Here is an 18,759-nt window from a genome sequence, read left to right on the forward strand (position 1 = left end):
GAAAGAACAAGAGAGGGAAATATAAAGAGCTTAAAAGTGGTGAAAACTTGGTACTTTGTAAAACCCCAAGTCTACTAGCAGAAGTACAAAGATAAACCACTTCTAGCTCTGCGAGTTCAGTGACTTTTATACTGCGTATATTATTTGAAAGCAATTTAGGACCTTACAATACAAAGCTAGAAAAATTCCACTTTACAGCTACTCATTTTTCAAGATCTAACATTGACTACTCCTAGACTGGGCAAAAGGAGTGTTGATTTCTTACAGGCAAAACCTGCTGTTCAGTCAGGCCAGGCACTGATGAGTAGCTATGTTGTAGGAACACTTCAAGTGTGAACTCAGAAATTCTGCCTTCAAGATCCCCACCAATTCCTGCCCTGTGAGCTGCGAGAGGAAGGTCTCAGCTGTCAGCCCACTCTGCAAACCAGGCGATGGCCATAAACTCAGAGCACCCCAGCTCTGGGCAGTAGAGGGCAGTACCGAGCGCAGTTACGAACTCACACTCCCGGCACAAACGCCGCAGACCTGCGCTGAGGCTCTGCCAGCTTACCTTCTCTAGCGGACAGTGAGTGCTGTCTCTGAGAAATGGTAGTAAGTTTGGACGATCATACTCAGCATAAAGGCTGATCTGTTTCTCGTGATATCGTTGGCCTTTATGGTGGTCTCTTTTGAAAAGCTTGTGCAAATACTAGGAATCAAAAAAGAGAATTAGAACTCAAACCGACTTACACAATAATATTTGTTCCCTACTAATAAAAAGCCCTGCCTAACTTCCTCAGGAATGTGCTAACACATACTAAAAGGCACAGAAATTAAATCCTGATACAAAAGCCAAACTTTGTGTTTTTCTGAAGTACCCTCACATCAGCAATCTCCAAGAACAGCTCTGTAGAACAGGCTGTCCGCAACACTCAAATGAATGCCCTTCAACCTTCAAGAAAACTACTGGAGTTTGAATTTTATGTAAAACTTTGGGGAAATACGTCAAATGAAACATGTTGGTTATCTAGATATGCTTGACCATTATAGATAACTATAGATCAAATTTTTACCACATGAAATGTTTTAGCTGAAGCACTTCAAAATATAGATACTGTGGCAAAGCTCCTTCCTCCCTAGATGAGCACAGAAAAGTCTGGAGAATAATTATGAGGGCGACTGTTATTCAAAGGGAAGTAGGCTTCACACTTGGAAACCGGTGCATGCCTTCCACAAACTGACAGCCAGTCAGTCATCTCTGCAAACCTTGTGTCTCTGCAAATCTCATGGGCTGCAGGCTGTGTACTCCATAGAGCTGCTTCCCGTAATCAGGTGTCTAACACATAAACCTGCTCTCCACCAGATCGATGCAGTGAGCCCCACCTGTACACAGCAGCAAGTTAAACTTCCCTACATAATACAGTCCGAGGAAGTGGTTACACGTTACGTATTCCACTGACAGCACGTTCAAACTGAAGAGGTGCTTTTGGAATAGCAATGTGGAGCCACAGCCTTACAGTGATACTGTAATTCTGCACAAACAAGAACAATCCTGCAGCATATGGACGTTACAGCTCTAGAAAGACAAGTGGTTCACTGTCTCTGTGGATCAGCACGACGTGCTTCAGTGTTGCACCCACTACCCAACCCCATTTTTGTCTAGGTAAAGAGGAGGGATACAAGCAAGAAGTAACTGACCAGACAAGTGTTCGCAACGCCATAAGGAGTACCTCATGGTATATTAACAAGTAAGCAGTGTGTTATCAAGTTCTTACAGGTACACACTTAAAATTCTTTTACTACCTTAAAAACGCTATGGCCATGTTAAAAAATGGATTAGCAAACCGGCTTTGACGATTTATGACATTTCAGTGTCACGTGCACTTAAACACATCTGTAAGAGATGCATTTTTACATCTTTGAACCAGCAAAGAGTTCAGCTCAACTTGAAACTAACAAGAGTATAGAAATAATTACCACATGCTGTAGCTCAGGCCTGTTTTCCAATTCTTCAACGACTCTGTCAATCTGAAAGAAAACAAATAAAACCCAATAGATTAGCAAATCTGTGATGAACATCCCATTTACAGGACTGAAAGAAGGACAGGTAATACAAGCAAGCATTGGACTGCCATGCCATGAACTTGCTATACTCACAGAAATTTTATCTTCGTTATCCAAAAGCATGTCTACTGCTTTCTAAAGTAAAGAAAGAGAATCCAGTGAAGAAACAGGTACAACATTTTCTCATACTCTATACAGTATTATGCTTGTTCATGCATGGGTATCTGATAGATTATTGCAGACCTACTTTTTTCAGCAACACAGAGAGAGCAGTTTGCGTAACACCAGCATTCCCCGACAGCACAGCATTACAGGAGAACACACCATGTATTCTTCTAGAATACCTCTCCTAAGTTTCCATGCTAATAACAATCAATACTGTACACTTACATTGCAGGTGAAGTATGCCTATTGAATCATGGGTCACAGAAGGCCACTGCCAAATGATGTAGAAATATTATGTGTCCCATTGCAAAAGGAACTGCAGGGTGATGACTGTGTAAGAAACACATTATTCAACTTGCCTTACAACTGGATTCCTCCAAACTACGTGCACACCAATACCGTAACACAAGCAGCCAAGACCATGTAAGCCAAAGGGCCACCAGAATGCTGGTTCAGCTTCCTCTTACAAGAGCAAACTTTGCTTCACATACAAAAAATACAAATCCATAGATTCCTGGTATGATTTACTCTATTTAATAAAAAAGAATTCTACTCCTTTTTTTTTTTTTCTTTTTTTTTTTTTCTCCTATGTAGTTTAGAATAGGCATACCAAAGATGATCACTTTGGTACTCCTGGCTCCTATTTTAGCTCCAGTGCTTAAACAATTACTGCACTGAAAAAACAGCAGATCTACTTGGTGTCCTCCCAGGGATCACACCAAAGCATGTTTGCTGAGATTTCTATAGCCAGCTGGGAAGAAAGAAGATAGAATTCAGCACAAAATGCGAGCTTCTTGATTTTGGGAATTTTGGTTCTTCTTGCAAACTTTCAGAAGCAAATTAATTGACTGCAGTGAAAGAACATTTAATATACACCTCAACAAATTCACTGCCTCCTTTCTTTGGCTTATTAAGAGCATTAGTTCTTTAGAAATGCAGAAGCAATATCATGGTGAAAGTCTACTTGAGAATCACAACAATGATCTTGGACTGTTCTTACTGTGAGTGATACTCAAATGGAAATACAAATGAAAAAGATCATCCTCAGGTCAAGTATTTTGCAGTCCAGGCAAACATAATCTTCCTTACCTCAGAATGTATTCAGACACAGCAAACACGCTCTCTGCCTGAACACTATCCTTAGCTCATCTATTTTTAATCTGTTAAAATATCTCTAGTGCAAAGTGAATATAAAATCATTAAGATCACCATACCTCTGAATCAAAATCCATGAGCAGAACGATTTTGTCTCTGATAGAACTGAAAAGATTGTGCTTGTGGATCAACTGGAAGACGTCTTTGTGCCTCAGAGTTAAGTAAATTTCAAGGGCTCTGCCATAGCGCTGGTCATAAGTATACCTGACAAAATAATGTTACAATACACGTGGATCTTAAATAACCAAGTGTAGAAAAATCACCTACGAGGGAAAATGTAAATGAACTCCAGGATGCAAATCTTGCTAGAATGCTATTTGATCTGATCAATTTTGAAACGGTTGCTGTGATTCATTTTTGTTGAAGGGAAATCAGACACTCGGCAACATTAATTTCTGTTTATATCAGCCACCACATTTGTCTTCTGACCTGTGGTTCTCTGCATTTTCGTTTTCCTGTTTTCAAACCACAGCAGAAGCTACACAAAACACCTACCTTTTCTATTACTGGAAACTAATTGGAACTCTCTTCAGAACTAAAAAACTTTGTCCTCTTAAAACTTTGGGACAGACTGTAACATAGCAATAGACAGTAGCTCTGCTTTCTTCAAAGAAGTAGTATGAAAAGAACTTAACATGGGAATCAGGCTGAGAACACCGAAGAGCTTTATGTCTGTACGAAGCAGCCTAGAACCTGATCAGTTCTGGCACATTTTCCAGCCACGCAGTAAACCTCAATATAATACTTCTGAAATAGCGGGGAAAACAGCACCATCTTATTTTCCTGTGGGTAATTCTGAAATGTGCACTTCACAAAAGAGGCTCCCCCTGACAGCATAAAGAGGACTGCTAGCTATTTGCTTTGGAAAGAGTAGCAGCAAATCCAATCTCGTACTAAACTCTTTGCCTTTCATACTCCGTGTACACTTTATTATAGAGGGAAAAGAATTGCTAAGCTGTGCAATCAGCAGAGGGGAGAGGAGAGAAAGCCAATACTCCCCAGATTACAGCAAAGCAGGTATTTCTGTTAAGAGAGTTAGGCAAACATTTATAAACTACAGTACACTATTTCAAGCTTACTTTTTGTAATAGGAGTTTAAAATTGTACTCACAATTCTGCAAGCGTTCGTAGCAAAGTCCTGTTCTGTGGATCTTTCTTCAGGTGATCCACTACAGCTTGAACTATGATTGTGTTGTTGTAGAGATCTCCAGGCCACTCTTTTATCAGGGTTGCAAACCCCTAAAAGTATAAGAGATTTTAACAGAAACAGAAAGAACTGCCTAAGGAACATTTCAAAACATCAAAGCTTCAGCTAAACCTCTGAGATGATACCTGCTGTGCTTCACCTCTAAGCCAGTTTTACGTGCCCGGAGATGTGCATAGTGAAGAACACAGATTTTCCTTCTCAGGCCAATGTTATTAAGATTTATGAAGCTCAGTCTCTTTTGGGTACTGTAGGCTTTGTGCAGCACCTCAACCACTTATGCTACATTAAACTAAAAATAACAGTATTTATAATAAATAATCAATCTCACAGTATTTGCGTGCTCTGAAGAACTTTCTACCTATTCTCCTAAAACCAAACCCCAAATTCATCTTTTACATCTTTTTATTATTGTGGAACTGTCCATTGATAATCTGTTTGAATACAACACAGAATTTGCTGTTGGAATTCTACATTGCTAAGGGTGTCTGGTTGGCGATACCTATTATACATGGACACATCTCGCCGCAGTACCTCATAGTCACTCTCCAAAAATTCATGCAGGACCATTTCATAGATCAGAGGTTTCAAAACTGGATCCCGCCTGGGCAAGTAACGACTAATCGCCTACAGGAAGAAAAAGAATAAAGTGTCAGAAGGGAATGACACGTAACATCCTGGCACATCGATGACAGAAAAAAGTATTTGTTGTGAAACAAAAAACCCTAAAATTATGTGTAAAACATGGCTCTGGGTAAACGCTGAAAGAGTTGTATATTCGTATTTGGAAGCAGTATCCTGAAGTCAGCTACTGAAGGACTACACAGATTGGAATTGCATTACTTACCTGTAAGAATTCTCATTAGAAAGATAGGTGCCAAGATACTGGTTAGAATGGAAGAATTAGCCATTGCACTTAGGGGTGTCTGCATATTTACTTAGAAAAAAAAAACAACCATGAAAGACCCCTCAAAAGAAGAAAGTTTTCAAAACCCATTTTGTCCAGTTTTGGTCTATGTCTTGTAAAAAGGCATAAACATTCATTTGCTGAAAAACGTGTACTTTTGATTAATGACTTACTGTGAGGTCGCTACATTTTATGAAGAGTTCTGTTTTGCTACTATTTTTACACACCCAAATGAAAATTAATTTGAGAATACATCTCTGCACAGAAAGGGTGAAGACGTGTGATCTGTTGCTGTATAGGAGGTGTTAAGGAACCATGTTCTGGAAGGCAGGAGACGAGAACCTGCCAGAACGAATCAGCTCATACCCTGGAATTTCAGCACAGCATCTTATTAGTACTATTATTCCATTCAACTAGAGCCCAAGGTTATTACCGCCTGCCAAAATAAGCCCTACTGCTACCAGCTGTGTGGGGACTTTGGGGTTTATAGCTGAAGGCCCAACAGTGATGAAATTCCTCCAAGCACCCAGAGATGTTGCCTGCTGCCCACTAATGGCACGTGGTGCAGTAGCATTTTGCTACTCAAGTTGCTCGGACAAAGCAGAAATGACATCTTGCTACATTTTTCTGTTTGTTTTTTTTTTTTTTGTTTTGTTTGTTTTTACAGACAGCAATGACTATTCACAAAAAAATTCTCCTTGAATTTAAATCCAAAAAATTGCCTAAGTTACATATTGCATTAGTCTTCCATCCGTAGGTGAAAAAGGAGGTAAAATAAAAGACAAATAAAAAAAAGCATTGTTAACGACTTTGCAAAAATTTAAAGTTCATTGCTCACAGGAGACCTATTCTCTACCCACACTGTTTGAGCTTGGCCAGTCTTTGAAATGTAGCGTGCTGCCAACATCAGCTCCCACCGTCTGTCACAGAATTTAATGACTAACTCAGGGTATGGTCTTGCCAGCTGCCCTGGGGAATCATATTCCTGACCCCCTCATAAAAAAACCTCCTCCAACCATAAAGAAAGCAAGCTGGTCATCAGCTAGAGACTCCAAGGCAGAGGACATTCTCTAATAGCTGTTTTCATTCCCACTTTCCACCTTCCTGCCACCTCCTAAATGAACAGCTTGGTCCGACCGGCTTTGCCGCAGCTCTTGGCTGCGGTTCGGCCGCGCAGCGAGCTGTGGCGCAGTGCAGCTGCCTCGCTGCGTAGGGGCCAGGCTGCCTTGGGAAGGAATCTCTCCTGCCCCAGGTCCCACTGCTCTGAAGGAAAAGCACAAGCCGCTCCTGCAGTTTTGGCCCCCACAGTCAGCAAAGGCGGAGAAGCACCCGAGTTATTTTTAAGCCTAGGCACAAAGGTGAACTCAGACCCATGCTGGAGGTTACAAACTCTTCCAACTGTATTTTTAAGCAGTAGTTAAGAAGCGAGGTCAGACAAAGAAGCTCCATAATCAGCATGCCTTTGCATCAATTCCTGAATTATGTGGTGAAAGAGACTTTAAACAAAAAGGATACTATATACAGAAATATTTTCTTTGTTTCTTCTTAAGACCTGCTTTCAAACTTTTGAACAATAGGTATGAAGACGGAGAACAAGAAATCCTATATAAAAGTTAACATGAGATAGCCTAAAATATCTCACCAGTAAGTGCAAACCACAATTATTAATCCTTCAGCGGATACCTAAGAGATGAAAGAAGCTGTCTGGATAACACTGCTCTATGCTGTGCGCACCACAGTCAAGTGAAGTCTGTCATGTGTCCTCTAGCCAATGTTTTGGTCAAAGTCTTTCTGCGGCTCATCCTGCACTCATGCTGAAAGTCACTGCTGTCACAGCAGGGTCAACAGAATGGAGCACATCCCTGACGCCACAATGGCCATCGCTTGCAGAACCTGGCACCTTCCTTCAGATCCACCCTCCTAAGCTGTCTGAGCTGAGACATTGGATTTTACACTGAAGTGATTTGAGCACAAGCATGTACTCCATCAAGCCACCACTGCTGAAGGAGAGGAGCAGATCATTGCAAGGCTCTAAAATCTTGAAACTGCCATAACAAAGTTTGCTAGAGGACATTCACTGTAGACACGAGAGACAGCAAGATACCACAATGCAGTCTCTGGTAGCCAAACAGGACCTTTTAGTACAGAACACTCAAAAAACCCTCCAAATCCACAAACAAACAAGACACCCCACAGGCTTTGACATTGGGGTATCCTAATTAGTCCCTCTGCAGGAAGGTAAGTTTAAGCCTTTAGTTTTACTGCCACTTTAGTTATCGGCAGATCACCTTAGATTGGAAACACCAGGTTTCAGGCAATCACTTACATGCAACACAAATTCTCTAAGAAAATTCCCTTTCGAAACAGATTTTGTCTCCAGTTCTCAAATAAAGTCTCCTCAACAGGGCCTAAAGCCATTACAGCCCAGTTACACCACCATGTTTAATACCTGCTGGTCGAAAAACAGGTAAAAACTCCAAATCGCATGCAAGTGACCCCCAGCATTACAAGAACCACTTCATTTAGATCTGGCTTAACTTAGTTCATCCTTTATAAGACTCAGGTATCTTTAGGAACTTGGGAAAAGTTACATATGGTTGAAACCATAAAATAAGAAAGGCATCTTCCAGAACTGCAGCTTGAATCTGAATCATGTAATGGACTGCATCTTATGTTTTTCTAAGTCCACTTCCAAAGGGCTGAAAACAACAAACTGTTTAGAAAGGCAGTAATTTAGCAGAGATGTTTTGCAGTAAACCTGCAAATATTTTTATATTTTACAGTCTGCTGGATGACATAAGTAGAGACAAGAAAAAAACATCCATTCCAGACACTTGCATCTAAAAACCAAAATAAGCCCAAAAGGACTAAGAAGCAGTGTATCAAAATTTCACCTGTACTTGCACTCAGGTCCTTTATAGCATTGAAATAAAGAAGCAGAAACACGAGATTTCATCTTCCAAGGTGGCAAAGAGTGCACCGAACCACTAAGCACTCATACAAAAGGCAAAGCTGTTCTTGCACTGGAATGGCTCTAAAACAAAAGCCAGACATTTCTGAAAACTGTAATGCTGAAACACTTTCGCTCTTTGAACAGAATTAAACAGCTCAAAACCAGCAAGGGACTGCATGCTGTGAGATCTTAATAATATGTCCTTTTTGGCTCATTGAGTTTGAATAGGAAGACATAAAATTCAGAAATAAACGTACACGTGTTACCAAAGGGAGTGTGCATAATGTTTTCTACTGGTTTGGCAGCGACAGTACTATAGTCTTATGTCCCAGGCAATTTATTAACTGAGAATCTCACATTAAATGTGTCCTGTTACGGTAGCTGGCTTGCAACCAGGGAAAACACAAGACAGGGCAGAATGCTCCTCTTTCTTGCCACCCTTTCTAGCACACAGCATAGGTTTTACGTGTTGCTTTGCAATTTAACTGTTCTTTGATGGTTAAACCTGTGGCTTTGTTGCAAGGCATGTGGATTTTCAGGAAAGGCTGGCAGCCATGGAGTCTACTTACCTTCAAGAGTTACAGTACAATTTTTCAGGTCATACTGGAAGGGAGTGAAAAGCAAATGGGAAAGATGTATTTAACTACGAGCACCTTTGCAAGTAAAGGCCTTGGATGTGGGTCTTTTCATTGCAGACTGTCAACAAGTTAAAAATAGGTAGCTGAGTACCTGGATGTGCTATACCTCCTGTTTTGAGGCATGCTAACATATACACATTGATCTGAAAGGCAACTGTGCAACTAGAGATCCGGGGCAGGAATTTCAAGGGCAGTGTTGTATCATGTTACCACACTGGAGACATCAAATGTGTTCCTTTAGCTACTTGGTCAAAACATGCAGGAAATACGGCATGCCAATTACTTGAGTGCAGAGACTGAAATTAACTTACCTTAAGCTGACCTATTTCTTTAAACTTGTAAACTTCAAATTCCCAGAGTTCTGTGTTTTTGCCAAGAATTTTCTGGCATTTTCTGGAAGGAAGATGAAAGAGGAGAAAACAAAAGTAGGTACACAGAATAATACAAATGTATTTGTAAATAGTACAAATGTATCCTTGCATTACTGCAAGGATTCCTTTCTTCTTTCTGCTCCATATCAAGACAGTTTCAAAGGTGACTTATTTGGGCAACCATTGCTTTAAGCAGAGCACGCCACGAACTACTCCTTTCAGATCTTACAATTTTACTGCATCCAAGAGGACTTCACTGCTTAATATGCATTCACCCTTATGGATTACAGCCATATTAGCTTCATGAGTGAAGTTTTTAAATCTCAGCTGAGAAAAATTGAGTACTTAAGATACGCTTAAGCTTACACATACATGAAAACACAAATCTTAGGTAATTTCTGATCCTTACTTCAGATACCCTTATTTGACATTTATGTTAACTGCCATGTAACCACAAATCATTTTCTGATGGTCCTACATGGAACGACATACTAATAAAATTAGATTATCAACATCCAAAACAAACCTCAGTTTTGAAAATCTAGTGTGACTGAAAAATCAAGGCTGACACTCACAAATATGTATGTCTAATTCTAGTCAAAGTTTAGAAAGTTTACAGTAACTTTTGGGTCACTACAGGCAAGAAAATATAGGGCACAGTAATACATTTGTATGTTTTGAAACCTCAGAAACTCCAGAACATGTAAAATCAACAACACAAAATACTTCAGAATGAATAATTTGCTTTTGCTTTGTCCTACACACACACACACATTTTAGCCAGCAAATAAAAATCTTTAATAAGTTACCGAGCAGCCAGGTCATACTCTCCTTTCTCCACTAGGTGATTTATATAGGCTAAGCCAATGTCCTAAAGGGAATAAAAATCATTAGTTATAGAAGTTTGGAAGTCAGCTACTAGACTGCCACAATAACTATCATTCCAGCTGTATGCACTGCTGTTAAGTCAAGCAGCAGGCCCTAAGGGTATACCCTGAGTCCTCCTTTAGATGTAGGGCCCACAGATCAGTCAACACAAAATAAACGCATAGACTGCTCACAAATTCAAATTAAGATGCTCTTTTAAACAGTTCGCATGACCTCACTGACGCTGAGATGACCGTACCACCTCTACATATTAAGGATTGTTCAAAATCCATAGTGCATCCATTTAGTGCTTGCATTAGTCATTTCTAAAAGAAAACCACCAGCCATTATATGAAACACTTTCTTTGTCAACACAAAGTTTGCAGGGGGGAAAAGCACTGGCTGGGAACATAAATCCTAGCGCTGCTCTATACAATAAAGGAATTACCGAGAATTTAGCAAGATTATTACATATTATTACAAAATAAAATCCCCTTCTCCAGAGTTCATCACACAGGTCAGCTGTAAAATTTTTCTGTTAGGCATTTAATATTGTAAAATTTTGGCAAAACAGCCATGGCCTCTACTATAATTTCAACACTGGTGTCATGGTCAACACAGCCCAGTGTACCCACTGCGTAACTTAAGAATCACATCACTAAAAGCACATTGTTCCCAGGGGAAAGAAAAATCATGCATGTACACCTGATTTTAAAATTCCATTCCACTGGAATAGTCTGTATTTTCAACTTCACCATTCTCAGGAATGAAGATTTCCAGCAGCCTCTTTCTCCAGTAGGCCAGTTCCCCAGTGATCAGAGCAGACAGTATAACAAAGGGAGCTGTAGATCTGCGGTTGTTTAGGACCTTTGCATTCTGCTCTAGAGGTGCAGGGGGGCAGCCATCATTACTGCCACCTAAAAAAATCCCCAAGACCACCAGACTTGTCAGGTGATGCGAGTGTGCTATCATTGGTCTGATCACTGCTGGCCAGTGAGACCATGAGTTGTTTTAAATCCCTGAACTGATAATCCTTTGCTTAGGGTTTGATGTCAGCATTTTTTCGTTCAACACAGCCTATGGGTTTTGCATTACAGATCAAACACTCTACAACTCTGCTTGTATATACACACACTGAATTTCATCATAGCAGAGCAAATTTCTGCAAACCAAGAGAAATGGGGGTTTTGTGTTTTGGGTTTTTTTTGGTTTTTTACTTCCCTCCTAACATATTGCCAGGACCTCTTTTAAGAATTCTTTATAACTTTTGCAAGGGTCACAGAGCAGCTAAATCATACAAACTCTGTAATAGGTGATGGCATGGCATTAGGTCTTGATTCAACTTCTGGACTACCCAAGAAGAAAAGCATGTTTATGACATACTGACATATAATGTGTGTATTATAGCAGTAAACTGGCTACAAAATAAACACATCTTCTAACGCTCTGCACTTAAACACAAACTTCCATTTAAAGAAGCAGCAGTATTAATGAAACATCAATGCGCTCACGCCAAGGTCAATTTAAACAAAATAAAAAAATGCATGTTAAAACTAGCGATGCTTTTATGACTATTACATTATGCCCCTCTTGTCTTAAACATAGATATCCTTCATTGCTTTATGAAGAGACAATAGACATGGGAAATAACTACAAAGGAGATAAGGAGCTTCACTATGTAAAATAACAAGTACTGCCAAGCAACATGAGAGCTAGATGTGAAACTGCAACTGAATTTCAATAGCATTTATAAAGGTCTTCCCATTGCACCTTTAAAACTCCAGCCAAAACCCTCTCACACGTACAAGGTGAAACAAAGAGAAATGTGTCACCCCCCACCCAATCTCTAATACAATACTGTGTGTTACTTGAAACAAAAGCAAGTTTAAGATAAAAGTTAAAGCAAACAAAAAGCCCACCAGCATTCAGAGAAGTGGAATTATTTTCTTTTTAATGTGAATAGCATCTTCATAAAATCCAAATCCTTTCGTGTTTCATGTACTAACATTTCTGTTCTGCAGCTGAAACTAAGAAATCGAATGCTAGTTGGAGTATGCCTAACAGCTATGGTCTGGTGCGACACAGAACAGGGAATCTATTTATGGCATCTCACAGCATTCTAAAAGAAATTAGATTATTTTGTTTTGAATAGAAGATTTGAGACTTACCAGAATCTTATGCTTTTTTATGGTTTTCTGACTGATTTCAGCTGCCATCAAAGCTTCCTATATACAAAAAGTAGAAAACACAGATACTAGCCAAATACACAAACTTTCAATACAGAAAGCTCTAGAACTGCATAAATCAACTATTTTTCAGAGCAGGGTGTTTGAAGCACTAGAATTTTTAATGCCATGGTTGGATGAACAGCTTTGAATTCATACTCAAACAAAAGCAGTCAACCAAAGAGAAAACTACTTTTGTTTCCATCTGGGTTCACTCCACTTTACTATATTAGGATCAAATTGCAAGATTACAGTGAAACAGACAATAGAATTGCATTGGATCATTTTCAAATGAGAATCCTTCACTACCAAAATCTGTGAAAAAAATCATCAGGAAAAGGGGTGGGGGAAGACCCAAAGTCTTCTCCAGTCAGACTGATTTCTATTTTAAGTGTCATTTGCCCTACTACTACTTCTTTCAAATGTACAGAAACAAAGCTGGCACTTCTATAAACAAAATGAAACCTTGAACATACATCATAACACACAAGCTACTACCTTGAATGGCTTTCATAAAGGCACACACACAGCTGTCACTTGCAAATTACTGGAGTCTTCAGGGACCAAATGCTGTGATTTACATAAACTGCAAAACTGCACTCATCATATGAGTTTGCTATTCAGATGCAAAAGCATCCACAAGGATTTAAACAAATCTGCATGAGAAATACCATGATTGCATTAACAAAAGGACTGTGTGCTGGTAACTTCCCACTTTTTTTTCCCCCCTTACAATGGGCATCTAACAAACAACACATAAATAAGAATTTGCAAGTTACTTTATGCATCATAACAAGTGTTCTAAATCATTAACTTCAGGACATCAGAATCCAGAACACTGGGTGCATGTTCATATTGTCTGCAAGAATTTATTATTATTATTTTAGGTGTTTAGATACACATGTTTAAACACACAAGTATTTATGCAACCAAATACTGAGCTGCTTTTTTCCAATAGAGCTTGTTTTTTAATACTGGCTCTGCTTTTTCGTGGGTAACACTACTTTCAGCACCAATGCCTACATACAGTTTGAGCCCATATTATTTTACTTTCAAAGGCTTCAACACCAAAGGTAAGTAATGTGAGGCAAGACACAGTACCCTAACACAACCTTTTCATTCTATAGCAGAAGTGATATAAAATGGGGAAAACCTATTATCACCCACCAAATCCATTTCCTTTCCCTCTTTAGTTAGGACAGATCTAAAAAGATATCCATGTAGCTCATTAGTTAGCTGTTCTGCCGCTTTAAAGCTAAAACCCAGCTTTAATAATTTTCAGTGTCAGCTAATACATTTCATATCTGATGCTGAGAGCAGTATTCACAGCATCTAATTCAGCTGCCTCACTTCGGTGCAAATCAGATGAGTTGTTCCAGTAGGAAGACTAACTCTCCAGAAAGACGGAAAGGTGTATAGTCAACTCCCACCTTTTACAAGCATTTAGTCAATGACTGTAGGACTGGATAGTTTCTGTTCCAAATGACCTAGCAAAGTTTATCATCCCACTCAATTTCCAAACCAGGAAAGCCTGAAGGAAAGAATGTTGTAAAAATTACTTCGTATTTCTTCTTTTCAAGAAGCCAGTCAATGTGGTCATCTTGGTCCCGCTCTTTAGCCACAACCACATCTCTTGGGCTGATGATATAAAAAAGTGATTCACCTTCCGAATACTCTGCAAATGCATACACAGTTTTATTATTATTTTTTTTTTCCTTAAGTAAAGCCCTGCTTTTTAGTACACCCTTGAGGGGAATTTAAAAACAGGAGACGCAAGGAAGACAGCAAGGCTACTCCTGCCAAACATGCCTGTTTGCGAAGCTGTATTTTCCAATAAATTAAAACTGGTTTAAATGGCAAAATATCTTAAAAAAAAAATCACTACAGCTTATTGCAAATTCTGATTCATCCACTATGTGTAAACTTTATGATGGTTTAGAACACATTATTATACTTTTAGAGGACTATTACACTACATAGCCTGCAATAAACTTATCCTCCCCATCAAGGTCAAGGCCATCAAAAGCATAAATGATAGATGCCATAACCCCTGGGGACACAGCACATCATTACAGCAATGCATTTGCAATGCTATAAGTTAAGGTTATATGTATAATGCATTTGCTTATAGCATAAGCTTTTATTTTTGAGTAAGCTCGAAGTAAAAATGTACTTAAAGGTAAAAATCAAACACAGAAGATGACTGTTCAGAGTAGTTATTATTTCCACAGAACATATGAAAAAACACCATCAATATTTTGTACGTACAGGAAAGAAAACCAATCCCCACTTTTTATCTGTATCTATACACACATACAAACACACTCCTGAACTGCGGAACAATTCACAAAATAATGCTTGTTTTAAAGCCATCAAAAATTTAGATTTGTCAGATTAACTAGAATATTCATTAAGCATGAAAGTACAACTGTGGACTTCAATGTTCTGCTTAAGGACAGGTATAAAGAAATCCCAATTCCACTGATAGATGCAGTAGAGATGTTTTGGAGATCAGGAGGAGATATACTGTATTTCTAGTGGCTTAAGGGCATTGATGTACACAAAGAGGCCTGCCAAGTCTATGATTTGAAGCATGCTGCCAGAGAAGATGCTTAAAAATCAGATTAATGGATTTTAAAAGCCAGAAGGAATGTTTCTGTTTAACACAGGCTATATAATCTTCACCAAGGAATTCTTCATCAGCTTTGCCATGCATCTTTCCTAACTACTACACATATATCAGAAAACTATCTCATCTTATTTAAAAGACTCTGGTATATACTGTCCCAGGGCTTAATCTCCTTGCCTGTTACATAATTAAACCTATCTTCTAGGCCTAACTTGCCAAACTCCAGTTTTTATTCACTATAGCTTACCATTCTGGGGTCTGTTATATGCTGACAGCTTTGTCAGTACTGGGAAGCTAAATGTCAGTGTGGCCCTTTTAAGTTGATCCAGGTGCATCTTGCTGTTGAAATGACATTTACACCATTTTTGTCACTAAAGCAGCTTTTCCAGACACTGTACCACTCATTTCACTATTCCTGAAGCCCTCTGCATCCGAAGAGACATAACAGCTCCTATGGATCACATGCTGAATGCATCTCCATCAAAGATATGACCTTCCACAATACTGGACGTTACATTCTGCCTTCCCCAGTACATCTGACATAACAGATGGCATTACAAATCATGATGTTTAAATATGCAATTTGTTTTCTTTCATGTAACTGGTTCTTGTGGACTTTCACCTCACACTTCAGTGTCATAAGCAGTTCTTGACAGTTACTCAAAGAGATGCCATAAAAACAAAAAAGGAGGCTGAGTCCTCCCAAATCAATTTTTTTTAACCAAGTTATGAAAATAAAACAAAACAGTATTAATAACACCTACCTAAATGATAATCTCTACATTCATTTTCCTGAAATCCTCGTACTGTTAGTGCATCAGAAGAGATCTCTTCACAGGACTCAGGTAGAGGCTGTACAATATCCAGTCTAGGCCTTGCACAACACTCCACTTCCTAGAAAAGCACAAACATCTTCGTTGCATCCTACACAATTTACCTTAGCAATGCCAACTGGTGGTCATCTACAAACAATGCTGAAATTCAACAGCTGCAAATATTCCCAAAGGTCCAGTACTTTGCACTGGGTACTCAGTTGTGAACCACACAAGTTGAGAAGTTGTGCTCCACAAAGTAGCTGTAATTGCAACTGAAACACAAAGTTATTCCTACCCTTGGCTTGTTGAATTTGAACAGATCAGTGCAGAGAAGGAAGTTTAGACAAGACACAGGTCTAACTCTTCCCCTGAGTTTGCTCACTATTTTTCTGCTCTTGGTCACAGCTATCACAGATGATCATAAACCATTGCATCCAACACACAACAGAACAATTTAACATCCTAAGTTGGGCTCAGGCCCTGAAGGACATTGCTCTATGAATCAACAATATTCTGGTACCAAGATGAACCTGGCTTTTTTGTAGCTAGTGTTCAACTTTGCACTTTTAAGCGTCAGCAGCAGTAGGGAAAAAATTAAACTGAGAATAATCTAAACCTCTTGCTGTGCTGATGATCTTAGAGTAACATGAGCATTCAAGTGCAACATAGGTGGTTATGTTAAGACGACATCATGGATTTTCATCTTCTATCCAAGGGAAACTGCTGTCTTCAACTAGCTGTATTTTTAATTAAGTCAGGGTCCAAGACAATTCATTATTTTTTACTTCTGGCTTGTGCATTGTAACAAAATACAGAATGAAAGAGCAAGGAGACATCAAAAGTAGATTTACACAGCTCTAGCCTACACATTCAGCCACAGCACTGCTTAGGTCTTTTGTTAAATTAACTGTTCCAGTGCAAGTCGGGGGTGGTGGTGGTGGAAACAGAAAAATAATAATCAAAGCAAGTCATGAGTTCAACTCTGATCAGATTCGTAACAATTAGGAAGCTTTTGTTTGAAAGCTATAAAATCAAGCATAGGAAGAAGAGTGTTCCTCACAACCCAACAGCATTTGCAGCAAGCAGCACTTCTGCTGCAAGCTTGGGCTCCACGGAGCCAAGGCACTAACAGAGGGGTTCTCACCACACCAGGGCACAGAGATGGTGTCGGGGAGGACAGTACTTCCATTCCCTTGCTAGAATTACCCAGAGGACTGAGATGTTATTGAAGTCCATCATTCAGAGTTTGTTTGAAAGGCTAATGAAAAGCAAATACATAAAACCCCCCTTTTTCTTATGTTCTCTTACTATTATATCACCTGAAATTCTCATTTTTCCTTCCTGAAGCAGTTAGAATGACTTTAACCTTTGTCAGTCACCACCTCCTTTACACTAGCTCCTTTCCCATGCTGCTACTTCATTAGCAGTGGCTTCCCAATTTCCTTGCTCCCTAGCATTTCAACCCCCCTTTTCCTCCCCTTTCTTTATCCTGTTTGTTTGCCTCCTTTTCTTTCACTGACTCTCCTGCCCTAGCAGACTACTGAACCGGCTCTCTTGGGAAACACTGCTGTGACATTATTTTTCTCCTTAATTTAAATAAAGAAACAATACTCTGACATCCTGCAGCAGAGCTAAAAGCTAACCCTATTGATTTCAGCAGGCACAAGCATTTGTTTGAACCTACAGCGTTTCATTGCCTAGCAACTTGTGCACCCTTAAGGTTACTATGGTGATGGTTGTCTAACTCGGACGTACTATCAAAGAGATGATCAAGAGCATCTGCCACTCTCACACCACAACTTCAAGGGTTTCCTCCACTGCCTCACCTTTTATTTGTCAATATGAAATACATGTTGGAGACAGACACGGCACTCGCCCGCACGCAGTAAAAACAGCTGACATGAATTCTAATTTCTACACACGTCGGTGTGCATGACTAAAGGTCTCAGAAGAAAGGGAGACGACGACGTCACTGGCTCGCAGTCATGTATCCCACCCCACCAGGGTGACTCCTACTGCTTGACTTGATCAACTTCATTACTCTGATTTCTTCTAAGATGCAGTGTCAGCAAAGCCCTCTTACAGCTAGAAAAGAGTCTTCATTTCTTCTGGTGCAGAAATAGCAGAAAGAAAGAGAGAAAAGGAGAAAAACAGGGTGGTGGTGGGGAGACAAAGGAGAGAGCAGGACTATCCGGAGACCTTCTCTGCCTTCTGCAGGAAATAAAGGAACCCAGATAGGATTTCTGAAAAGTACGTACACTAATCTTCTACATCACCTCCACCAACCTTATTTTACAGGTCAAACAAGTTTCAAACACTGTTTGCTACGAGCAAGCTACAATAATCAGATCTGCATGACTGTTTAAGGCCCAACTCTATGAAGAAATCTAACATAGAAACAATTACCGTTTTTTCAGAAATCTCCTTCACATATGAAAGTATAACAAGCTGGTCGCAGAGAGGTGCAAGTCCACTGATATAGAATTCAGTGTCAAACTGGAAAACTGAAATACAAGAAAGACAACAGGCTGTTAAATAAATGAATGTGTATCAACTGCTCCCTAAGAAAAACACGCAACTGATTTTCAGCAGCAACCAACAGTATGCAGTAGCACTTCAGAGAAATGAAGACTGAACACATACAACAAACCTACAGACTTCCCAGTTGGATTAGCATGATGAAAAACTGCATTTAACAGACTAAATTCCATTAAAGCTTGCAAGAAGAAATGTTTGTGCTCCAGGACATGCTAGAGATGAAGCATCTGAAATGAACGATTCGCCTGA

At 39.5% G+C, this 18,759-nt stretch overlaps 1 protein-coding gene across 3 annotated transcripts in view; it reads right to left on the minus strand.

The window, feature by feature from the left end:
* The window catches only part of VPS41 (VPS41 subunit of HOPS complex), a 107,843-nt gene that overhangs the window by 18,170 nt on the left and 70,914 nt on the right, over positions 1-18,759 (minus strand). For all 3 annotated transcript variants that reach the window (XM_055804311.1, XM_055804310.1, XM_005236479.4), the window contains exons 11-22: positions 18,379-18,476; positions 15,922-16,051; positions 14,088-14,203; positions 12,472-12,528; positions 10,246-10,307; positions 9,377-9,458; positions 5,102-5,194; positions 4,475-4,602; positions 3,423-3,567; positions 2,137-2,178; positions 1,957-2,007; positions 551-688 (exon numbers count right to left, since the gene is read on the minus strand). In XM_055804311.1, coding sequence (XP_055660286.1) covers positions 551-688; positions 1,957-2,007; positions 2,137-2,178; positions 3,423-3,567; positions 4,475-4,602; positions 5,102-5,194; positions 9,377-9,458; positions 10,246-10,307; positions 12,472-12,528; positions 14,088-14,203; positions 15,922-16,051; positions 18,379-18,476 — 1,142 coding nt within the window. The remainder of the gene's footprint in view (positions 1-550; positions 689-1,956; positions 2,008-2,136; positions 2,179-3,422; positions 3,568-4,474; positions 4,603-5,101; positions 5,195-9,376; positions 9,459-10,245; positions 10,308-12,471; positions 12,529-14,087; positions 14,204-15,921; positions 16,052-18,378; positions 18,477-18,759) is intronic.

Source organism: Falco peregrinus, chromosome 5, assembly GCF_023634155.1.
Source record: "Falco peregrinus isolate bFalPer1 chromosome 5, bFalPer1.pri, whole genome shotgun sequence".
Lineage (NCBI taxonomy): Eukaryota > Metazoa > Chordata > Aves > Falconiformes > Falconidae > Falco > Falco peregrinus.